Consider the following 27,209-nt stretch of genomic DNA (forward strand, 5'->3'; position numbering starts at 1 on the left):
GACTCACACAGACGGCAGGTTGAGCGCCCTCTGCTGGCCTGTCTAACATCACTTCCAACAGCAACCTAGTTTTCCCATGTGGACCTCCATCTAGGTACTGACCAGGCTCAGCCCTGCTTAGCTTCAGTGAGTAACCGGTCTTGGGCTGCAGGGTGATATGACTGTTTTATACCTTTTAATTGATTAATTTCTGTTTGTCTTCAGGAGCGTAAGCGTGTGCTGGAGGCTGAGCGGCAGGCGCGTGTGGAGGAGCTGCTGATGAAGAGACGCGAGCAGGAGGCCCGAATCGAGCAGCAGCGGCAGGAGAAGGATAGAGCCAGAGAAGATGCAGCGCGAGAGAGAGCCAGGTCAGCATCACGCCCTGCCAAACACACCAAACACCCTGATTCAGCAAAACACAAGGACAGAACAGACCAGTGCGAAGGCCTCAGGCTGATTTAGGCTTTGAGAAGCTGCCTGATTTAGGGAAAGTGTACATTGTAGCCAAATATAGAGTACAACTCAAAAGTTTGGAGCCATGATAAAGACATTTGTTTATAAAATAAAATATATAATATGAATATGTAATTATAAAATATATTTATAATATATATATATATATATATATATATATATATATTTTTTTTTTTTTTACAAGGAGTTTATTAGGCTAACTAGGCAAGTTGTGGCAATTAGGCAATTTATTGTATAGTATTGGTTTGTTTTCGGTAGACTATCGAAAAAAAAATACTTAAGTGGGCTAATAATATTGACCTTAAAATAGTTTTTTGTTTAAAATAAAAATTAAAAACTGTTTTTATTCTAGCCTAAATAAATCAAATAATACTTTCTCCAGAAGAAAAAAGTATAATAGGAAATACTGTGAAAAATTTGGAAAAAAAAAAAAAAAAAAATTTCATTCGTTCATTTTTTTGTTGATTTAGTCCCTTTGTTAATCCAGGGTCGCCACAGCGGAATGAACCGCCAACTTATCCAGCAAGTTTTTACTCAGCGGATGCCCTTTCAGCCGCAACCCATCTCTGGGAAACATCCACACACACATTCACACACACACTCATACACTACAGACTATTTAGCCTTCCCAATTCACCTGTACCGCATGTCTTTGGACTGTGGGAGAAACCGGAGTACCCGGAGGAAATCCCCGCGAATGCAGGGAAAACATGCAAACTCCACACTGAAACACCAACTGAGCCGAGGCTCGAACCAGCGACCTTCTTGCTGTGATGCGACAGCACTACCTACTGCGCCACTGCATATATATATATGATATCTGATGTCAAAGCATTAGAAGCTGTTACTAATTCACCAACGTCACTTTAGAGCTAGTGTTTGAATGATTTTCTGTCTTAAGTGATGACAAAGCAACTGATTTTTTTCACTTAAAAATTATAAGGCTGAACGTGACATGAAATGCCATCCATCTACAGAGATATCTTCTTACAGTGTAGCAGTATTTCTCTTTTGCAATCGGGACATCACAATAATTAACCCGGAAAAAAATCAGACTGCTGTTGTGTTTGCGATAAGGAAAAACGCTAAACACGTGCAGACTTTGCTTATTTCAATCTGCCAACACAACACACATTCCTGATATGCGAGAAAATCGGTATGAAAACAGCACTACAACATACAAAAGTGAGAGATCATCTAACCTGCCAACATGTCTCTGAAAACCCGAGAGACCAGGAGGAGGGGGTGTTCGGGGGTGAATAACCTTGTTGACAATCGGGACAGGATGCAGCGGGTTTTGGGTGGCCGGTTCAATCGGGTTATGTACCAAAGTTTGCAACCCGGGGGCGTTTGCAGACTATACCAAAGAGAGGGGTGGGTAAAATTACGGGAGTTTTTTAGGAAGAAATAAAAACGGGATGATTGCGGGAGACTGGTCTGAAATACGAGATACTCCCATAAAAACGGAAGTGTTTTCAGGTATTGCTTACCAGTTTAATAATGATTTGATCTGCCATAGTTAGAAATCAGACTGTTCTCAGCTTCTAAGTTGTGGATAGAAAGCGTCAACCGTCTTTGATCTACATGATGGCCTTCGACGAGAGCTCTCAGAAATTGTAAATATTTTTAAAAAGGCACTATTCTTGCAAATAACCTGCATAGTTGCAATCAAAACAACTACATTCTCGACTAAAACAGCCTCAAAAGTACATTTTGTTGTCTAACAACAGTAATATTTGTCAAACTGTAGTGTCTGTTGCTGGCTGTATGTGGGCGGAGTAATACACAGAGGGTAAAGAGGCTTTATGGATGCTGATATTATATATATTATATATATATAAATGGTATAATATGACATTGATTATACAATCACTTTGATTTATTTTGTACGTGTGTAGAAGACATATTTGAGTCAAATGACATAAAAGAATTCAATAACTGTTTTTAAATTTGTGGGCAAATATTTATAACTTTGAAGATTACCTAAACTCTTTGCAGCTTGAATACTTCTACTTTTATTTATCGCTTTTGAATGTTCATTTTTATTTGATGAAAGGGATCGTGAAGAGCGTTTGGCTGCTCTCAGCGCAGCTCAGCAGGAAGCCATGGAGGAACTGCAGAAGAAAATCCAGATGAAGGTAAACTATAGTATTATACTGTGCTACTGGTGTTTGGAGATTTACTACTGATCATAGAGCTGTGCTTCCCTGACAAGATGTGCATGAGAATCGTGATCTCGATTTCATTTCAATTAATCATTAATTGATTTCAAACACCCTTTTTATGTTCATCACCGTTTACAAAAACTGTTCATGTTTTCAGCACGACGAGAGCAGTCGCAGACACATGGAGCAGATGGAGCAGAGGAAGGAGAAAGCCGCTGAGCTGAGCAGCGGGAGACACGCAAACACAGACTACGCTCCCAAACTCACACCGTATGAGCGGAAGAAGCAGTGCTCGCTCTGTAACGTTGTGGTAAGTACTGCATTATGGGATGCGTTATGATTATATAAGGAGCAGATAAATGCCATTGTTGGGACCACTAATTGGCAACTTAATTCATTTTGTTTTAGTTTGATTTTGGATCGCTTTGTCACCATACTGGAATACCAATCGATATTACATTTAAAAAATGTCCACTGCCGCTAACATTTGAATGCGTTCCTAAACAGCGCTGATTTGCCATTGTGTTCACGTGCTCTGCAGAAATGACTGTGATTGGCCAAGAAGCTCATCAGTTCACCCAACTGTTTACTGAGTGTAACCACGGATACAGAGACACTGGAGTAGTTTAAAGCTGCAATTCATCAGCAGCTTTAAAACGCTCCAGTGTCCCGGAATCTGTAGTACAAGTAACGATGACATTCAACAACTGGAAACATGTTTAAGGAACTGAAAACATATTTAGCTTTTTTTGTTTATATGGTAATGTAAAAAAACATCTTGTGGTATAAAACTTACCTCTGTTTTGTTATGATATGAATTTTTTTTTGATATGAGCAGTATCACATGAGTAGCAGTGTGATATGACTGCATATCAGCACTGGTGGGAGGCATGTGTTGGCACGAGGCACAGGTGACCAAAGTATTTTCTTTAGAAATAGCCTCAACAAACAACATTTTACAGTAGACTAAAATAAAGACACCATCCATACTTTTGAGTATGGATGGCAGTATGGATTATTAGTTATGACGTAATATGACGTGCTGAAAGTCCCAAGTTAATTAAATCATATTTTCAAATAGGCATTATCAATAAACTGCGTAGTTGCAATCTAAACAAGTGCATTCTCAACTAAAAAAGCCTCACAAATCCTTTGTTGTCCAGCAGCTGCTATATTCGTCAAACTGTGTGGAGAGTTCTTTAACCTTCTTGATGTCTCTGATCGTGGGCGGAGTAATACACAAGGGTGATGAGGTAGTCAGAGTGCAGATATTATCACAGCTATCAGGCAATCAGATTCAAAAACCAGACAGAACTGTGGTGTATCTATCTATCTATCTATCTATCTATCTATCTATCTATCTATCTATCTATCTATCTATCTATCTATCTATCTATCTATCTATCTATCTATCTATCTATCTATCTATCTATCTATCTATCTATCTATCTATCTATCTAGACAGATAGACAGACAGACAGACAGACAGACAGACAGATAGATAGATAGATAGATAGATAGATAGATAGATAGATAGATAGATAGATAGATAGATAGATAGATAGATAGATAGATAGATATGTATACAATGCTTAGTTTGTAAATTGCGAGGTTCTGGAACAGATTGGGGTAACGGATCTGGCATATTACAAAATACAAGAGGAAGGAGAGGTGTCGTGGACAAAAGTGTAGAGCGGGGTGGGGGGGGGGGGGGGGGTGTATCGTGTGTATTGTAGATGGACATGAAGAGGGTTAGGGAGTCGTTGAAGAAAGTGAACAGTGGGGAGGGGGGTGTACGTGTGAGGAGGGGGATCGGTAAAATGAGGTGCCGGATCACATTTCAGAGGTGCCGGAACTCGTTTGGGAACAAACTAAGTCCTGTGTGTATATATACGCACGCACACATGCACCAAAACAGGTCACACTTCAACCATTATATGCAGTCGCTCAAATGCTCCAAAATATATTATGAGGTCGCATAGATTAAATTTCGGGTGCATATGCGACCAAAACGGTCACAATTTTGAGCCCTGACTATACTGTACTATACCATACTAGACTAGACTAGACTAGACTAGACTAGACTAGACTATACTATACTATACTAGACTAGACTAGACTAGACTAGACTATACTATACTAGACTATACTAGACTAGACTAGACTAGGCTAAACTAGACTAGACTAGACTAGACTAGACTAGACTAGACTAGACTTTAATTCAAAAATGTAAATGTGATCTTTAGACAAAGGCTTTATGGGCCTATGTTCAATGTGTCTGCGAAACACATACTAAATCCTAGAGAGGTGCTTTTGTAGGCTTGTTGTGTTTTTGCTCAATATGTTGTTTTGTGAAACAGCTCAAAAGATAATCTTCTGGAGAAATTATTCATATCCTCTGGATGCATTTTGTTTCATTAATCTGAAGAATGAGTCGATGTTTTTCAAACCAGTCCTTGTTAGTTCATTCAAAAATGAAAATGACTTCATCCTTTATTCTCCCTCAAACTGTAAAAGATGCAGTGTTTCACACAATTCCTTTATGTTGTCCCAACACAAATTCATTTAGTTAACCTCATTGTATTTTGCAAATTTAGTGGAATGAACAAAAACACTTAAGCTGTGCCAAAAAACTGAAGATTTATGTTGATTCAGCTCATTTTAAGTAATTTGAAAAAGTACTTTTATATCTTCCTTTGATTTTCTTTCTTGTGTTGAACACAAAAGAAGATATTTGGGAGAATGCATGGTTGCTGGCATACTTCTGTAGAAGCTAGATTCTATAGTAGGAAAAAAATACAATTTAAGTAAATGATTACAGCCATTTACCAGCTGTTTTAAAATGAGCTTTTTGTGTTTTACGGAAGAAATAAACTTGAATAGGTTTTAAACAAGTGACTGGTGAGTAAAAGATTTTCTTTTTTGGGTGAACTATCCCTTTAAGAGAGACTGAATCCTTGAATTAACCATTTCAGACACTATGAAGAGCTGATGCTGCACTATATGTAAAGATAATTTGTTGACCTTCGATAGATTTAAACATATTTTAACTCATCTCCAAAATAAAATAACAATAACATTAGGGAAATTTTAGTGCTTGCAAAAGCTGAGAAATCCATGAATCCAGCTGTTCCAGAGGCAGTTGCAGTAGTAGAAATGGACAGCTTGTCTTCATTGCTTTGCCAGGCAGAGTACATAAAATCACAGACTACAAGGTGATTCAGAGGATTTTCATGGCGAATGCATGTAAATGAGAATTTAACTGCATTAATTAAACATGAACTCTGGGCGGAGATTAATAGCTGGGCGTGATTATGCTTTTCAAGCGACGGGCAACAAATCTTTGAGTGGCCGCATTTATCTCTGCCGCGTCCGGCTTTTACTGCAACTGGGGCCAGACACCTTGGAGCTTCAAACTGACATCAGATTAAGCGCCGGGGAGAATGAAATCTTGTTAAAAATGTCAGATGACCTTGGCCAGGCTCTGACACTAGAGATCATCTTTAGGTCAGCGGGAAGCACTCTAGTTAATGACATTATACACAGACTGTCCTGTGTGGGCTCGACTCCAGGACTCGAAAGGAGACAAACAACACAAGCATCGGGATACTGTTGTCCTCACCTGCCATAGGAAAAAACCTTTTCCTACTTTTTAGTTGAATATGTGTAGCATGTTTCACACTTTGGTAAGTTTCATGCACAGCAACGAACTTGGTTCAGTCTTCTCAGGCATGTGGTTAAAGGGAAAAATCTTCTCAAAAATGAAATCTGCCATTATCTTCCAACAATCCAATCAGTTCCCAAAGAGCGAAATCTTGCACCGCCCTACTTTTTTGTTTTGTTTTTTTTTAGTATTAGGACTGATTTCAAGTGGCAAAATAGACTGAAAACTTTCTCTTCTATAACCATATCTCTTGAATGATAAAGAAAGGGGGACCCTTGGTTGTAGTTGATTGTGGTTCAGGTTCTTCTTTTCTTGGGGTTTGAACCATTAACCTTTTCTAATATTAGAAATACTGAATACTTTCATATTTTACTTACTGTAACCTCGTGAAGTTCAAACCCTATGTAACTTTCTTATGTAATGAACAAAGGGAGACACTTGGGTGTAGTTCAAGATCAGCCCTTATGGTGTTAAAACCAACAACCTATTACATGTATTAAAAAATTAACCCTGAAAACAGTAATCTTTTACTTTAACCTTATGTAGTTCAAATTTTCTATGGATTGTAGTAACGAAAGGGGGACAATCCGTTTGTGGTTCAAACCCTGAACAAATCTATCATGTAATGAGGAATAGGGGACCCTTGGTTGTAGTTCAGGTTCTTCTTTTCTGGGGTTTGAACCAATAACCTTTTTTAATATTAGAAAACCTGAATACTTTCATCTTTTACTTACTGTTACTTTTACTTACAATAACCTCATGAAGTTCAAACCCTATGTAACTTTCCTATGTAATGAACAATGGAAGACAGTTGGGTATAGTTCAAGATCAGCCCTTATGGAGTTAGAGCCAACAACCTTTTTTATGTATTAGAAAAATTAACCCTGAAAACTGTCAACTTTTACTATAACCTTACGTTGTTCAAATTGTCTATGGATTGTAGTAACGAAAGGGGGACAATCCGTTTAGTTCAAAGATCAGCATTTATGGGATTTGAACCAACAACCTTTTTAGCTATTAGAAAAAAATCACATAAGATTGTCATCTTTTACTAAACTTTATGTGGTTCAAACCCTGTATAAATTTATCATGTAATGAGGAAAGCGGGCACTTGATTGTAGTTTATGGTTTTGTGTGGGGTTTGAACCAATAACCTTTTCTTGTACTTGAAAACCTGCAAACTTTCATATTTTACCTAACCTCTTGTACAGTAGTTCAAACCTTGCATTACTTCCATATGTAATGAACAAAGGGAGACACTCAGGTGTAGTTCAAGAACAGCCCTTAAGGGATTTGAACCTGCAATCTTTTTAGCTATTACAAATTTCAATTTAACCATGTGTGGTTCAAAATTGTTATACTTTTTCATGCCATAAATGAAGGCAGACAATTGGTGATAGTTCAGGTTTTACCTTTGTGGAGTTTGAACCAACAACCTTTTCAATTATTAGAAACCTGAAAACTTAGTTATAGATTAAGATCAGCCCTTATGGAGTTAGAACCAGCAACCTTTTTATGGATTCGATAAATTAACTTGAAAACATGATTAATACAGGGTTTGAACAACATGTTATAATTTAAGGAGGACACTTGGTTGTAGTTCAGGTTCTTCTTTGTGGGGTTTGAACCAATAACCTTTTCTAATATTAGAAAACCTGAAAACATTCATCTTTTACTTACTGTAACCTCATGTAGTTTAAACCCTGCATAACTTTCTTATGTAATGAACAAAGGGAGACACTTTGGTGTAGTTCAAGATCAGCCCTCAATGAGTTAGAACCAACAAATTTTTCATGTATTAGAAAAGTTAAATTGAAAACTGTCATCTTTTACTTTAACCTCATGTAGTATGGGGCGCAATGGGTAGCACGTTCGCCTCACAGCAAGAAGGTCACTGGTTCAAGCCATGGCTGGGTAAGGTGACGTTTTTGTGTTTAAACCCTTGGTTGAAGTTCATGTCCTTCTTTAGTGGGATTTGAACCAATAACCTTTTCCTTTCTGTTACAAAACCTGCAAACTTTCATATTTTACCTAACCTCATGGACAGTAGTTCAAACCTTGCATCACTTCCTTATGTAATGAACTAAGGGAGACACTTAGGTGTAATTCAAGATCAGCCCTCAAGGAGTTAGAACCAACAACCTTTTACATGTATTTGAAACATTAACCTAAAACAGTAATCTTTTACTTTAACCTTAAGTAATTCAAATTGTCTATGGATTGTAGTAACGAAAGGGGGACAATTCGTTTTAGTTCAAAGATCAGAATTTATGGGACTTGAACCAACAACCTTTTTAGCTATTAGAAAAAAATCACATAAGATTGTCATCTTTTACTAAATCTTATGTGATTCAAACCCTGTACAAATCTATCATGTAATGAGGAAAGCGGGCACTTGGTTGTAGTTCACGTTCTTGTTTGGGGTTTGAACCAGGGGCAGACTGGCCATCTGGCAGACTGGGCACTTTCCCGGTGGGCCAACGTACTTTTTGGGCCGGGCTGATCATCGTCTTATGATCTGATCGGCCCATAAAAGGCTTAGCAGCCTATTGTTTTTTTTCTGCCTTATTAATTGACGCTTAAAGTTTGTATTTATTTATTTCATATATATGGCTTTTGTGTTTTATAAAATATGAGTTGATTAAAATACTGGACGTGCAGAGATAGATAGCATTTTGATTGAATGTAGTGGGCCGCTCTGGCCCAAAATGCCAGGGCCGATTTTTTTGCCCCAGTCCAGCCCTGGTTTGAACCAATAACTTTTTCTTGTTCTAGAAAACGTGAGAACTTTCATATTTTACCTAACCTCATGTACAGTAGTTCAAACCTTGCATTACTACCTTATGTAATGAATAAAGGGAGACACTCAGGTTTAGGTCAAGAACAGCCCTTAAGGGATTTGAACCTGCAACCTTTTGCTTACCAGCCCAAATTTCTCTGCATTAATCTTACACCACCTCAGCTTCTCATGACCACCACAACCCTTACATGAATAATAGAGACATTGAATGCAGCAGGAGTCTTGTATGCTTTCACATGACCTCTTGAGTTTTCAGGACAGGTGAGCTCGAGAGGTGAAATTCGAGATGGCGAAAAACAGTGCTCGAGGCGACGATGCATTCACAACTTGAAGTGTCGAAGCTCTCTGGTCATTTTAGTTCTCAGTTATTCAGCAGTGTTTTCTGATTTTTCAAGCTCTTCTCAGAACTGTCTGTCAGCTCTGCAGATGTCCGTCAGGGATCATATTTAGCTTTAAAGGGTTTGAACATATGTCCTGACACCTGAGAACCGGCAGGCCGTGAATGATGCCGAAATGTATTGTAGTGCTGTAGATCTGTATGTTGTTCTGTTCTGTAGCTTTACATTTATTTTCTCCGTCCTCTGTTTGTGTTGCAGATCACCTCTGAGGTCCACCTGTTCAGTCACATTAAGGGGAAAAGGCACCAGCAGGCGGTGCGGGACAGCAGCAGCATTCAAGGGCGGGAGCTCTCTGATGAGGAGGTGGTGAGTGAAGATAGAAAAAAGAAAGAGCATCAACTATGAGTTCAGAGTGAAACTGAAAGAAACTGTGTTTCATTCTGTTTCATTTTGTTTTAATTTTGTTTTGTTTTGTTTAGCTTTAGTTTGTTTTGTTTTTGTTTGTTTTGTTTTGTTTTGCTTTAGTTTGTTTTGTTTTGTTTCAGTTTGTTTTGTTTTTGTCTTTGTTTTGTTTTGTTGTGTTTCATTTTGTCGTTTGGTTTTTGTTTTGTTTGTTTCGTTTAAATTTGTTTCGTTTCATTTGTTTCATTTCGGTTTGTTTTATTTATTTTTTTGTTTTGTTTTGCTGTTGTTTTTAGTTGTTTAGTTTAGTTTTTTTGTTTTGATTTGATTTGTTTCAATTTGTTGTTTTGTTCTGTTTAATTTTGTTTCATTCTGTTCTGTTTCGTTTCGTTTTGTTGTTTTGTTTTTAGTTGTTTTCTGTTTTAGTTTTGTTTTAAATTTTGTTTAGTTTGGTTTTGTTTTTGTTTCATTTTGTTGTTTTGTTCTGTTTCATTTCGTTTTGTTCTGTTTTGTTGTGTTTCGTTTTTATGTTTTGTTTTTATTTTTGTTTTTTTATTTTATTTAAATGTTATTTTAAATTGATGTAATTGTTTTTTATTTAATTATGTTTTAATGCAATTTTTAATTTAATGTTTTTTAATGTATTTTATTTTAATATATATTTAATTTAAAAAATCTTTTACTTCCAAATTGTATTATATATTTTAATAAATCAAGTGAAACAATACATATTTATAATTTGTGATCATGATAATGATAACAATAATATCAGCAATACAATTAATATTATCAAATATAATAAATTATAAATTATTTATAAATAATATTAATAAATACATACATTTAGAGATAATTAATAATTATTATATATCAAGTTTTTTAATGTATATTTAAAATAAATGTTGATAAACTAAATTACAAACTAATTTTTATTTTAAAAACTATTAGTAATTTTGCATTAGAAATCCATTATTATCAGAAATATATTAGAAATATAAATAATATTAAAATGCAAGTTATTATAAAATATGTAATACAAAAGCAAAATGTAACATTTGAATATTATGTATAATTGTTTCCTACTGTCTGCATTATTAAAACAATGTCATTAACACATGCAATTAACAAATACATTGTTAAAGAGTAATAGGTTTAATTTACCACAATCTTTTTCCCTGAAATGTTGGTTCTTTAACACTGTTAGTTATCAAGAAATCTCCCAACAAAATGTAGAATTTGAAAAAAAAAAAAACCCAAATATTTCTTTTGACTTTTGTATGCATTTATTATTTGTTTATATATTGTAATGAACCGTTGTGGATGTTTGGCTTATTGGGGTGTGTAGTATGGAGTATTTTTCTTTTATTCAATTCTTCTTATTATAAATATTAATATTATTATTATCATCATCATAAATATGTGTTCTTTTTACACTTGATTGTATTTACTGAAAGGTTATAACATGACTTTGAGGGTATATCATGTAAATAATTGCACTCGTGTTTCTCTCAGACACACAAACCACACACAAACACTCAAGTTCATTTTTACATGATGCATTTCATTTTATGATTTTCGCACATCATTTTTCATAACCGCAAAGGTTGCAAGGATCAACACCAACATCCCCATATTTGCCCTGGTTTGCTGGATGGTAAAAGGCTGCGAGCGAATCTGCACTAATAGTGTTTGTGTATATGTGTGTATATTGTGTATATGTGTGTATGGTGTGAGGTGAGATCACCCTGCCGTGTCTCTGAGCTTGACTGAGTGCCTTTCCACTGAACGCCGCTCGTTAAACGCGGGATCTTTCACCGCTATATGAGATTGGCTTCTACACTGGGCTTCTTTGTACGCTTGACAACTGTTGGTGCTATATGTCGCACCTTTGGCCCCTGGACCTCCTTCATTCAAACCTTTTTCTCCAGCGAGTAATATTTAAACCCCCTCTGCTGCCTCTAAATCATTAGCCTTGCCTGCCAACACGTATTTCTGTGGCTGACAGAGTGATAAACAGAGTCCAACGCCTCGTGTGTTTCAAAGCCCTGCAACACGCGTCAGGTGCCGCTGCTTCGCCAAGAAAAGGAAAATAGGCTTTAATTTACTGACCAACAAGCCTTTTGAGGTGTTTATTTATGCCTTTCTTCTTTCAGAACAAAACAATTGGAGTGATAATAAATCCATCCATCCATTCTAATGTACACCCTTCCATCCTAGCATACATCCATCCTAACATCTATCCATCCAAGCATACATCCATCCTAGCATACATCATCCATCTTAACATTTATCCATCCTAACATGGATCCATCCATCCATCATTACATCTTTCTGTTCTACCATTCATCCATCTTAGTGTACATCCATCCTAGTATACATCCATCCTTACATCCATCCATGGTAACATCCCTCCCTCCATCCATCCATCCATCCGAACATTCATCCGTCCTACTGCACATCCAGCCTAGTATACATCCATCCTTACATCCATCCATGGTAACATCCCTCCCTCCATCCATCCATCCGAACATTCATTCGTCCTACTGCACATCCAGCCTAGTATACATCCATCCTAGAATACGTCCATCCATCCTAACGTATCCATCCTAACATCCATCTTAACATATATCATCCATCTTAACATACATCCATCCTAACATGCATCCATTTTTACGTCAAGCCATCGTTACACAATATCTGTTTTAACATTCATCCATCTTAGTGCACATCCAGCCTAGTATACATCCATCATAACATACATTCATCCTAGTATACATCCATCTATCGTAACATACATCCATCCTAACATACGTCCATCCATCCGTCCTAACATTCATCCATCTTAGTGCACATCCAGCCTAGTATACATCCATCATAACATACATTCATCCTAGTATACATCCATCTATCGTAACATACATCCATCCTAACATACGTCCATCCATCCGTCCTAACATTCATCCATCTTAGTGTACATCCAGCCTAGTATACTTCCATCCATTCTAACGTACATCCATTCAAACATACATTCATCCTAGCATACATCCATCCTAACATGCATCCATCCATACGTCCATTCATCCTTACGTCCGTCTATCCTAACATACATCCATCCTAGTGCACATCCAGCCTGGTATACATCCATCCTAACATCCATCCATCCTAGTATACATCCATCCATCCATCCATCTATTCTAGCATACATTCATCTTAACATATATCATCCATCTAAACATACATCCATCCTAACATGCATCCATTTTTACATCAAGACATCATTACACAATATCCGTCCTAACATTCATCCATCTTAGTGCACATCCAGCCTAGTATACATCCATCATAACACACATTCATCCTAGTATACATCCCTCTATTGTAACATACAGTACATCCATCCTAACATGCATCCATCCTTTTGTCCATCCATCCGTCCTAACATTCATCCATCTTAGTGCACATCCAGCCTAGTATACATCCATCCTAGTATACTTCCATCCATTCTAACGTACATCCATTCAAACATACATTCATCCTAGCATACATCCATCCTAACATGCATCCATCCATACGTCCATTCATCCTTACATCCGTCTATCCTAACATACATCCATCCTAGTGCACATCCAGCCTGGTATACATCCATCCTAACATCCATCCATCCTAGTATACATCCATCCATCCATCTATTCTAGCATACATCCATCTTAACATATATCATCCATCTTAACATACATCCATCCTAACATGCATCCATTTTTACATCAAGACATCATTACACAATATCCGTCCTAACATTCATCCATCTTAGTGCACATCCAGCCTAGTATACATCCATCATAACACACATTCATCCTAGTATACATCCATCTATTGTAACATACATCCATTCTAACATGCATCTATCCTTACGTCCATCCATCCTTACATCCATCCGTCCTAACATTCATCCATCTTAGTGCACATCCAGCCTAGTATAAATCCATCTTAACATATATTAAGGCACAATGATATTACACATGATATTTTGCATCGAAAACACTTATTTTCTTTGCTGTTTTCAGCGGAATGCTAATGGTCTAATCTGATTCAATGATTTATGCTAAGCTAAGCTAAAATTAGGTGCATGATATTACTCATGATATTTTGCATGCCATTGAAATGCACATTATTTTTTACACTTTTCAGCGGAATGCTAATGGTCTAATCTGATTCAATGATTTATGCTAAGCTAAGCTAAAAGCAGGCACGATATTACACATGATATTTTGCATCAAAAACAATTTATTTCTACACTTTTTTAGCAGAATGCTAATGGTCCAATTTGATTCAATGATTTATGCTAAGCTAAGCTAAAAGCAGACACGATATTACACATGATAGTTTGCATCAAAAACACTTTATTTTTTACAGTTTTCAGGGGAATGCTAATGGTCTAATCTGATTCAATGATTTATGCTAAGCTAAGCTAAAAGCAGGCACGATATTACTCATGATATTTTGCATCAAAAACAATTTATTTCTACACTTTTTAGCAGAATGCTAATTGTCTAATCTGATTCAGTGATTTATGCTAAGAATACCTAAAATTAGGCACAATGATGTTATGTATGATGTTTTGCATGCTATATAAAAACACTTTGTTTACACTTTTGAGCAAAATACTAATGGTCTAATCTGATTTAATGATTTATGCTAAGCTGAGCTAAAAGCAGACACAATGATATTACTCATGATATTTTGCATGCCATTGAAGTGCACTTTATTTTTTACACTTTTCAGTGGAATGCTAATGGTCTAATCTGATTTAATGATTTATGCTAAGCTAAGCTAAAGGCAGAGACAACCATATCACACATGATATTTTGCATCAAAAACTATTTATTTCTACACTTTTTTTAGCAGGATGCTAATGGCCTAATCTGATTCAATGATTTATGCTAACCTAATATAAAAGCAGGCACAATGATATTACGCATGATATTTTGCATAATTTTAAAAAAACTTTAATTTTTACACTTTTCAGCGGACTGCTAATGGTCTAATCTGGTTCAGTGATTTATGCTAAGCTAAGCTAAGCTAAAAGCAGGCACAATTATATTACGCATGATATTTTGTCAAAAACACTTCATTTTTACACTTTTCAAGGGAATGTTAATGGTCTAATCTGATTTAATGATTTATGCTAAGCTAAGCTAAATATATTACGCATAATATTTTGTTTGCTATTTATATAAACTTTGTTTACAATTTTCAGTGGAATGCAAATGGTCTATGAACAAATGTTTTATTTTTATTCTTTTCAGCAGAATGCTAATGGTCTAATCTGATTCAATGATTTATGCTAAGCTAAGCTAAAATTGCTCCTGTCAGACCCGGATATTGGCTTAATAGACTCAAAAAGAGTAACTCACCTGTTTAACCATTGCAGTTGTAAAATGAGCCTTTTTCAAAACAAGTATTCCTTTATAAGCAGAGCAGAATGGGACACCATACTGTGCCACATGTTGCTACTTTCATTTTTCTGTGCATACCTAAAGTAATATATTATCATGATGTTTGGTTTTGGACTATGGTTTAATCTAAAAAGCTTTCATATACACCTGGTGACGAAATAAAGTCACCCACAGTTTGCATGGCTTGTCCAAATAAGCTGCATATTTAGATGTTTGAGTGAACTGTCCCTTTAAGGAAACCTGGCCGCTGAAGGTCTTGTTTGGATAGTCCTGCCTATGGTCGCCCGGTGCTCTTTATTTATGTCTCTGCTCATTTTGGTGCGCAGTATTTCATTCACGCAACCGCCAACTATTTTCCAGTCGGCACTTCCATAATTCTTGCCGTTATGAAAGATTTTTAATTAAAACTAAGATGGTTGGCTGAACCGTGCAGAGGTCACGGCGTAGTTTTTCAGCGGAAGCGGGCCCAGAGCCTCCGTCCGTCCTCCTATTTAGTCATATTTCGCTATTTAAAAGACTCGGGAGTTAAATTGGAAATGCAGCGATTATCAACAGCAATGGATCAGCGCGGCTGCAGGACACTTGGATTGCCTCTTGGACTCTATATTATCCTTTATTGGTTGTCATCTGTTCTGGTTTAATGTGATGTATCGTGGCTTCAGGCCGCTTGTGTTTGACATATAAGAGTTTTATTTATCCTCCACCTTTGACGCCAGATCGAGAAGCGCATCTGAACGTTCAGTTATTCCAGCTAAAATAGCACACAGCTTGTCGGAGACATGGTATGCTTGGTTGGTACACTTCATCAAGTGCTCATGTGCATGTGTGAGTTTCAGTCCAGGCTTATGTTGTGTCTTTAAATGGCATTGAAAAGATATATTAGAATAACAATAATCATAATAAGAATAATGATGATTTTGATAATAATAATAATAATAATAATAATATTGTTAATAATAATATTGTTAATAATAATAATAATAATATATTATGAATAATAATAAAATGAACACTAAGAATTGATGATGATGATAATGATGATGATGATGATGATGATGATAATAATAATCTTAATAATAATAATAATAATAATACGCCTTACATAAAAGGTATTTCATATTTAAATATATTATTATTGTTTTATGATTAGATGATTATATCATTAATATTAAAAAAATGAACACTAAGAATTGATGATGATGATGATGATGATAATGATAATGATGATGATGATGATAATAATAATAATAATAATAATAAGCCTTACATAAAAGGAACATCATATTTAAAAATACTATTATTTTTTTATTATATTATTATTGGATGATAATAATAATAATAATAATAATAATAATAATAATAAAAATTGCACTGATTATTGATGATGATGATAATAATAATAATAATTATAATAATAATAATAATAATAATAATTGCACTGATAATTGACGATGATAATAATAATGGTAATAATACGCCTTAGATAAAAGGTAAATCGTATAAAAATATTAATATTTTATTATATTATTGTTATTAGATTATATTGTTTAATATTAATAATAGTAACACAAATAATTGTTATTAATAATACTAATACTACTACTACTACTAATAATAATAATAAAAATATGACTTACATAAAAGGTTTATCATGTTTAAAATATTATTTTATTATACTATTATTAGATTATTATTATTATTATTATTATTATTAATAATAATAATAATAATAATAATAATAATAATAATAATAATAATAATAATAACACTAATTATAATAACACTAATAATAATAATAATAACATTAATAACAAACCTTACATAAAAGGTATATCATATTTTGAAATATTATTTTTATATTATTAGATTCTATAATAATAATAATGATAATAATAATAATAATGATTTTGATAACGATGATAATAGTATTATAGTAATAACTCATTTCTATACAATAATAACTCATTTCTATACAGCTTAAAGTGACATTTAAAGGCTTAGGGTAAATAGGTTAACTAGGCAGGTTAGGGTAATTAGGCAAGTTATTGTATGATGATGGTTTGTTCTGTAGACTATCAAAAAACAATTAGCTTAAAGGGGCTAATCATATTGTCCTTAAAATTGATTTTTTTTTTTTTAATAAAAACTGCTTTGTTTCTAGCTGAAATAAAACAAAAATGACTTTCTCCAGAAGAAAAAATATTATCAGACATACTGTGAAAATTTCCTTGCTCTGTTAAACATCATTTGGGAAATATTTTAAAAAAAAGAAAGAAAATTCTAATGATGACTTCAACTGTGTGTGTGTATACTGTATGTGTGTATTATTAACTTATAAATATTCATCAAAACATCTTAACAGTCTTTATAGTGTCATAAATATTACAACAAAGAAGTTTTGTCATTGTCAGAGCTCCTTTGAAAACAGAGACATGATCATTAAATAACATGTCCAAGGCTAAAATGTAACTCAAGTTTTTGGATTTTTTTATTATTAATTGTTTAGTGTGGGACGTTGGTTAGTCACCTTATACCTCCTGTCTTTACATTGTCCCAGAATGACAAACAGCTGTCCGTTTCACATCGGGCGGGGGGGATCCATCTTCTGCTGGATCTTTTGTGTGGCACAATAGAGTGGAGGAAGGGGACGTGTTTTGAGCGCTCTCTCGTTACGCCCCACAGAAAGCGCTGTGGTTTTTTCGGGTGTTCAGGCCCACAGGCTGGTCTCTCTCCACTTTTATGGCTTCTATTATCACCGTGTGCAAGTTTACACCTGTCCGAACGCTGCCGATCGAATTTGATAGGTCGTCATATGCCACATTGAGCACATCAATTTTTCATGTTGTTTTTAATGTCATGCTAAGGCAAGCACCATGCATTCATATAGGGGGGTGTTTTTTGTCATTTCATTAGACTTTAATATATAAACATAAAAGGAGAAGAAGAGAAATTAACATTTTGCTCCATATATGAGTCGAAGAATAAATTATTTATTCCAGCAATAAAATCATAGAAGTTTAATACAAATTTAAATGTGTAAAGGTGCCTTCTAGCACTGAAACCCTACAGTAGAGATCTGCGCGGGACTAAATTTTGAATCAGGTTTTAGCCCGAACCCGTTGTCTATGGAACCAGATTAGTCTAAATTCACACAAAAGACACGATGTACACATGCGTAGCTAAATTCACGTGCATAAAACCAAATTCACGTGCGTAAAATATTTATTTATATTCACAAAAAAATTTCATGTGCACAAAATAAAAATACATTTTTTCATAAAGTACGTTTCTCAAATGCAAAACACCATTTGCAAATGTATAAGAGTGTACAAAAAGTTTTGAATGTTTAAAACTTGCGAGTTCATCCTGAATGAGAATATGCAAATCCTCTTTCACGTACGGCTCCCCCTGGATACGTGTGTGTGTGTATTTTTGAGACTTTCCTGCCAGAGGCAGGGCAACTCGTACCTTTCAGCCAATCAGATGAGCGCTGTATTCAATGAAACCAACTCTGCGCTTCTTTTGCGCAGACTGTTCCTCTCCAGCATGGCGAACGGAGAAAACAGCAGTCGTACTTTTTTAAAATTTATTTATTTACTTGACCATATCCTCATTTTTTTATCCATTATTTTGCCGCAGCTCCGCTCTTCTTATTGATGGTCTCGGAGCCCCATGAGCAACATTTATCCTGCAGGGTAATCATAAGTATCATTCCGGCTACGCCAGTATTATAGCGCAATTGTGGTCCAGTGGTCAGCACGTAGCGTTCCCATGCCCTTAGACCCGTGTTCGAAAAAAGAGGATTTGCACATTCTCATTCAGGATGAACTCGCAAGTTTTAAACATTCAAAACTTTTTGTACACTCTTATACATTTGCAAATGGTGTTTTGCATTTGTGAAACGTACTTTATGAAAATGTATTTTTATTTTGTGCACGTGAAATTTTTTTGTGAATATAAATAAATATTTTACGCACGTGAATTTGGTTTTATACACGTGAATTTGGCTACGCATATGTACATCGTGTCTTTTGCATGAATTTCTTTTGAGACTAATCTGGTTCCATAGTTGTCCCCTTGCCCGACCCGCTCCGTTTTCTACTCGCCCGTTCCCGCTAATGGGCGAGGGGAGAACAAAACCAAAAACCACCCAGCTATACAGAGTCTAGACTATAACAGGCTGTCTGTAAAAGCACACACACACACACACACACACACACAGCACCAAGCAAGCCAAGCAAGTGACACACACACAGATAGCAACATCAAACTCTTTCTCATTCACACACATACACAAACACAAACACACATAGCACAAAGCTCTCTCTCACACACACACACACACACACACACACACACACACACACACACACACACACACACACACACACACAGCAACAAACAAGCTAAAAGCAGCAACACGCTGTCTCATTCACACACATACATACATGTGCTCCATCGCTCGGTAGTCGGGAGCAATATTGTTAGACCGCCTGCTCCCGTCCAAAAATACACCGGTTACCGACCGCTCCCGCGCTTTATTCAGAAATTTATTCCCACGGTGAAAGAAATCTGGTCTGGTGCAGACCTCTACCCTACAGTAAATTCCACCCCCGTAAATACAAAAACTCAATGAGATATAGTGATTTTGATTATGTGTGTGCTTTCACTTATAGGTTTCACATGATCAATGCAACCAATCACAGTAGGAATCACAAAGCGCAGCATAATGACTATTTACAAATAGGAGATATTGAAAAATAGCCTGATTGCACTGAAACCCTATACAGTACAACCCACCCTGCAAATAGCGTTGTGCACTTTTATTTTAAGAGTTGTGCTGAGATAACCATTTAAAAAAGTCAGATGTTAATGTGACTAAACTTTTTCTCTTTTAGGTAAGTTTGGATTATCAAATTAGTTTCTGTTCTGCTTAATAGCAGAATAATAAGAGAGAGATTTTTTGAGAAATTTTTATAGCTTTTCTTGAAAGTCAAGTTCACACACAATAAGATTATTCTGCCTCTGAAAAAGCTCAGATGATGATGTCAAGGTTTTGGAAGTTTCTGATTGGCTAATCAACAACATTTGAGTTAATTGGAGGCACTACTGTAGAATAGTTTTTAAGGAAAACCTCAAACACACACTGCTTCCTTGTGTGACAACATGGGAAAAGCAAGAATCAACAACAAAGCCAGATTACAATTTGCTAAATGACACTGGGAAAAAGACTCATTTTTGGAGACATGTCCTGTGGACTGATTGAACTAAGATTGAACTGTTTGGCCGTAATGACCAGTGTTACATTTGGAGAACAAAGGGGAAAGCTTACAAGCCTACTAACACCATCCCAACTGTGAAGTATGGGGGCGGCTGCATCATGTTGTGGGGCTGTTTTGCTGCAGGAGGGACTGCTCCACTTCACAGCATAGATGGCATCATGAAGACAGAACATTATGCAGAAATACTGAAGCAACATCTCAAGACATCAGCCAGGAAATTAAAACTTGGCCATAAATGGGTCTTTCAAACACACCATGACCCTAAGCATGCTGCCAAATTAGTTAAAATGTGCTTTAAGGACAACAGAGTGAATGTTTTGGAGTGGCCATCACAAAGCACTGATGTCAATCCTATAGAAAATTTGTGGGCAGAGTTAAAAAAGCTTGTGCTAGCAAGACTGCCTACAAATCTGACTCAGTTACACCTATTCTGTCAGGAGGAATGGGCTAAAATTCCTGAAAACTATTGTGAGAAGCTTGTGGAAGGTTACCCAAAACATTTGACCAAATTATAGAGTTTAAAAGCAAAGCTGAAAAAATACCAAGGAAATGTGTGTAAACTTTTGACTGTCTAGAACTTCATAAAAAAATCCCAAAAAATAAAAATCCTCTCGTTATTTTGGCATTTAGCAAATGAAAATCATTTAGGTAATTCTAAAGGACCTAAAACAGCAAACTTTTTATAATTTTTTTAGAGGGTATGCAAACTTCTGGTTTCAACTTTGTGTGTGTGTGTGTGTGTGTGTGTGTGTGTGTGTGTGTGTGTGTGTGTGTGTGTTTGTGTGTGTGTATATAATTTGTATTAGATGTAAATATTTAATAAATATAAATAAGCATTTTTCCCAAAATAAACAAGCTTTTATTTTGGATGCAGTTAATCTTTTGACAGCACGAATATATAAATACACACGACGATCCAACGAATCATTAACCCATCTCTCAAATCGTACGTTATCTCTGCTTTTTTTCAACAGTCATAGAAACACAATCATTGATTTTCTCTCTATAGCTATTGGAGGAAACAGAAATTTAAACTGCTAGTGATATTTCCCCAACTCTTACAACCTGTTGAGATACCCAGACGAGTGAAAATGGTCCATTGATAAATCAGATATTTCTGTCCTCAGACTGTTGACTATTGTCGTAATGATTTAGCATATTTTGGTTGTCCTGCACGTTATGAGCTTAGCTCCAGCCTTGATCTCCTGACAGATCTGTTTTTGCAGTGCTCCCCTCTCCTCCAGACCCCTCTTTATAATCTCAAGATGGTGCACGTCTCCGAGGTGTTATAGAAACAATCCCATTAAGTGAGCGGCGGGCGGCCTAGATCGCCTTTCAGAGAGATTACTCAACAGATGCCTCTCCGACCACCGCGAGCCACTGGTTATGACTGCAGGGCTCGACTCCTGCTCCTGCGGGACACTGGGAAAGATGCCCCTCTCAAAGGCACACGCATCATCACTCATCCATTCGAAACACTATATGAGGCAAATGTAGAGATTTCAAACGGATATGTGTATGGTCATTTGTCACATTTGGCTAATTCATTAAGGACAGGCGGCAAGTATTCAAAGCTGTGGTCATCACAAAAAAAAAAAAAAAAGCTTTTGGTCAGGACTTTAATCATACGTGTGAATTTTGAAGCTGATCGAGCAATGCATGTCTGAGTTATAACAACTTCCTGTTTCATGGCGAATCGTCAAAGTTTGCGAGGTCGCCATGGAAACGCCCATTGACGAAAACTTTAGATCTTCGCATTTTAACATCGCCAAGGCCTTTAGATGACAAAACCCAATTTTGTTGTTGATCGGATAAAATCCCCCAGAGGAGTTCTTTAAAATAAAACGCCTGAATATGGCAAAAACGCCACTTTTTCGGCGCAGGAAGTTAAAAATATCCGACTTGTTGTTGGGTTTAAGATTCCGCTCGTGTGTGCCAATTTTCGTATGCGTGTTTGATTCGTAGCTCTTGGGTGAGTCCGTCTAATGTTTATAGGTGGCGCTGTTGAGTCATTTTGCCACGCCTACTTCTGAAACCAATATCAACTGATTATCTACACCGCGTTTGGTGTGTGTGTGCAAAGTTTCATGAGTTTTCAAGCATGTTTAGACCCTCAAAAGTTCCCCGATTAGTGGTGGAATAATAATAAAAAACAGAGCAATTCCAATAGAGCCTACGCAGCGTTTGCTGAACGGTCCCTAAATATGTTTACAGATATTTAAGAAACAGGCTAGCATTCTTGTTTATTTGAAAAACACTGCTGAAGTCAGATATTGTGCTTTGATAATGTGTTTTCTGTGCCTGAATGCTGTCTTTGTTTTGGTCATTTAACCCGCCCAGTGCCAGTTTAGCCAATCATATTTCAGCACTCCGGGTTGCCTTGGTGGAAAACAGCGTGCTTTATTCATTCAGTCTTAGGGTGCTTTCTCCCCTACACTTTTGTTTTGGAGCCTGTCTCGTTTGCCCTGTTAGCGCGGCTCGTTTGGCATATGTGAAACCACCAATTGCGCTAGGATCCGGGCCAAAACAATCGCTATAAGATTGCCTGAATGAGGTGGTCTCGGCTCGATTGAAACAAACTCTGGAACGGATCGATTGTAGTGAGAAAGCGATACGATCTGAGCCCGGTCATATCACAGTGTTTTATGGATATGTAAAAGACATACGGCTATATAAAGAGAGAATTATGAGTAGGGCGGGAGGTTATTCCAGACATCCCAAGTCTCCCGCATATGCACAAAGACTCCCGGGTGCCTGCAAATGAGTGATAATCTCCTGAAAATCGCACATCTCTCTCCCGGTCCTCAAATACGTTGCGCACCCTTCTCACCCTTCCCCACCAAATCCGTCCTCGCTCTTCAGACACGTCGCACGCACCCTGTCAAACACCACCAAACCACTACACCCCCGACAGCTGAGCGAGACTCTGAAAAATAAACCATGAAACTGACCAATGTGAGGAGAGTTTACTCACACATAACTTGTTTTAGCTCTTTTGGAAACTTTGCTGTGTTAAACTTTACTTTAAGAGCAAAGAGCAACAATGTAACAATTTTAGTCCATGCTTCAGAACAACTGAATAGATTCACAGGTATGGAAGCACCCTTAAATACTTAAAAGGGTTCAACGCTTAGGATTTTTCCTACTGGCCCGATTGGACCAGTGGTTCAGATTTTTACTTGCCCTGCTAAAATTTCACTGGCCCCACCAAAAAAAAAAAATGTATTAATTAATTGCTATTTGGGTCACTCTTTACAATAAGGTTCATTAGTTAATGTTAATTAATGCATTTACTAACATGAACAAACAATGAACAACACATTTACTACTGTAATTGTTCATGTTAGTTAATGAAAATACAGTTGTTCATTGTTAGTTCATGTTAACTCAGGGTGCATTAACTAATGTTAACAACCATGGACTTGGATGTTAATAATGCATTAGTAAATGTTCAATTATGATTAATAAATACTGTACAAGTGTTGTTCATGATTAGTTCATGTTAGTAAATACATTAACTAATGAACCTTATTGTAAAGTGTTACCGCTATTTCTTAGCCACATATATTGAATAATGTGTCCAAAATGATGTCTGTGAATCTAGAATTTTTTAAAATTTTTTTGCAGTAAAATATAGAGTGTGGAAAATGTGCAGGTATTTTAAAACAAAAGGTGGCTGACTTAAAAGTAACAGCAAACTAAGCAAAACATCACTTCATTTTATTTTCACCGTGTTGTACCCATGTACAAGTTTCCATAACGTTAGATGCAGATGTTTTCTTTTAGCCTCTTACTTTGATGTTGCAGTTATGTTGCCATCTATCAAAATGTAGTGACAAGGCAGCACTGCCCCATCCGGCCAGTAACGATTCTGTCAACTGTCCTGAGCATCTCATGCTGGCCCCGGGCCATCGGGCAGTCCTTATTAATGAGCCCTGCTTAATCTATAAATTTTATTAATTATCTTATAATTTTTTAAAATAATCTTATAATTTTTTATTGATTTTAACATGAAATAGCTGAACATAAGCATAACAGGCTAAGAAATATGCTCATTGTAGACGACAATTCTAGATAGCACTTAGAGGTTTTTGCATCAGGACTCAAATATTGCTTAAGGGGGCTAATAATATTGACCCTTAATTGGTTTCCAAAAAAATAAAACCTGCTTTTATTCTAGCCAAAATAAACCAAACAAGACTTTCTCCAGAAGAAAAAAATACTATTAGACATGCTGTGAAAATTTCCTTGCTCTGTTAAACATTATTTGGGAAATATTTAAAATTTAAAAAAAGGGGGCGAATAATTCTGACTTCACCTGAATATGTTTATCGTTCAATATGAAAAAGAATGATCGAGATTTTTGCCATGTCGCCCAGACCTACCAGGACCTGTTTTTGCCTTATCCACTGTTGCGTAGCCACATTTCTGAAGAGCCCCTGGTACATTTTTGGCCTCCGTTTGCATTGGGCCTCTTGCGGTATCGAACTCTTATCTCTCTCACCCGCTGCTCCCATCCTCCGAGGTGCCGGATGACAGGATAATTGGATAATTGCTTTCTGGCGCATGCATCACGTCGTCCCAAATTGAGTTACATCCGTCTTTCTTCCCATGGAAATATCGGCATCATCAGAAAGAGACGGAAAGCTATACCTCTCTCCCTCCCTTTGGCACTTCCGCCGCCTTATTGCCAGCAGCGAGCGGAGGAGATGCCATTGTAATTGCAGAGCACAATGCCTGGACCGGGGGTCTCTATATGCCACACAAAGAGCTTAACACCTGGGCTTTCAATGGAAAAGAGTGCAGGAGATTTAGCCCAGCCTTTTTGGACATGTGCTCGGCGGGGAAGAAGTCCTGTGGAATTGACATGTTGATGTTTGATCTTTGACACACCCATATGTCGTCTTCCATTGTCCCCAAAGACTTTTCTTGAGACACAATGGCTTTGAACTGAGGGTCTCCCTGTGGAGTTGTAAAGAATCTGATGTATATTTTTGGCTAAAATAAAGGCTAGTTTAAGGATCCTTTATCATTCAAGACATCTTATCTTTGTTTCATTGGTTTAAAACTTAATGGTTGAGTCCAAAATTACAGTTAAAGTAAATCCTGAATTTTTAGCCCCCCTGAAACATTTCTAAACAATGTTTTTCCATTTCCGCCAAGTTATTTAAGTAGCAAATCCATTTGCACCACTTTGTGGACTCAAGGGTGTTTTAGTCTAGATAAGAGGTGTGTTAAGGAGCATTGTTGGCGCGTTGCTATTTTGAGGAAGTAAAATGGACCGCACAATAGACCAGCTGAAAGCAGGGCTAAAGTCCAGCGCAGAGCACTTTAGTTGTGCGCCTCGCTTAAACATTGCTTAATACACACAGGATGAACAGCAATACGCTAAGATCTTTACAAATGAAAAAGAATAAAAGGATTCAAATATTATAAAGATCATTACTTTCTACATAAATATAAAAACCACTGCCTCCATGCCTTTTCATCTCAGTTTTTTTTTATCATTTTATTCATGACATTCTGCTTTTTTATAATGTTATTATTATTTGCAGTATTATTTATTGTATCCATATTTATATTTGTTTTATTAAAAACAAGCTTAGATTTGTCCACCTGTCAGGTTTTAGACCATATGGGGCTCAGCATGTGTATTAGTATATAACTCAGTTTTTTGAGCACACTTCGTTATTATTGTTCATTTATTAGTTTGCTGGAAATTAAAACAAAATTTAGAAATAGTTTTAAAAGAAATCTTTGTGCTTAACAAACGACATTAATTATGTAGGCTAATGGATGTCTGTGCGTACAACACTTTCCTTATCCACGAAAGAGAGTGAAAGTAAAGAATGAGGAGGCTCATTCTTTATCCTCGTGCTGCAGATGCTCTGTTTTAATGTTTTCTCTCTAGTGAACTGTTCAGTTTTTCCACTAACAAAGTCCACCATGTAAATAGCAAATGCGATATGGCATGACGCAACTGACTCTTAAAGGGAATGGGAGATGAGACTCTGATTGGTTTATTCTCACAACACACATGAAATTCATTATAAGCTAAACCCTGTTAGACCATGCGGATTTTTCCATCCTTAAAATTGCAAAAGTAGATTCTGACAGGCTCTTAATGCTTTTGCGCCCTTTGCTTTGGACTTTGCCCCAAGATTGTTAAAATAGAGCCCGATATCAGTCATGATTACGTCGCTGATTCCCTGTCTCATTCACGTTAATAACGCACAGCACTACACCGGTTACGGAAAAGTTTGCGCTGTTGTGATTCACTTACCCTTTAATACGATTTAGTGAGATTATAAACCGCTATTAAAAATACAACGACTGAATGTTTGAAGCTGTAATGTAGCCGTGGCGGGATGAATTTTGGTGTGGCCATGGAATTTTTCCCACCATGGAAGAATGAATGTAGCGGAAACCATGAAATTCAGTTGGTATTACAACATAAAATATCGTATTTTTGACAATTTTCTTTATAATTTGAGTTATGAGTTACAGTATCGCAATGCGACTTGGTATCATGATACTTCAGCTGGTATAGAATCGTAAGAAGAATTAAAGGTGTCGCGACGACCCTAAAACTGATTCTAGAAAAATCTACTTAAGTACTTCAATATATGTATTTGTACTTCGTTACTTC

The 27,209-nt window shown here is 36.4% G+C and overlaps 1 protein-coding gene across 4 annotated transcripts in view; it reads left to right on the forward strand.

Annotated features, from left to right (window-relative positions):
• Nucleotides 1–27,209, forward strand: part of scaper (S-phase cyclin A-associated protein in the ER) — a 213,899-nt gene that overhangs the window by 61,500 nt on the left and 125,190 nt on the right. For all 4 annotated transcript variants that reach the window (XM_087310256.1, XM_087310257.1, XM_087310258.1 and 1 more), the window contains 4 exon segments: nt 205–347; nt 2,510–2,591; nt 2,776–2,928; nt 9,679–9,786. In XM_087310256.1, the coding sequence (XP_087166382.1) occupies nt 205–347; nt 2,510–2,591; nt 2,776–2,928; nt 9,679–9,786 (486 nt within the window).

The sequence above is a fragment of the Danio rerio genome, chromosome 25 (genome assembly GCF_052040795.2).
Source record: "Danio rerio strain M-AB ecotype USA chromosome 25, GRCz13ab, whole genome shotgun sequence".
Taxonomy (NCBI): Eukaryota; Metazoa; Chordata; class Actinopteri; order Cypriniformes; family Danionidae; genus Danio; species Danio rerio.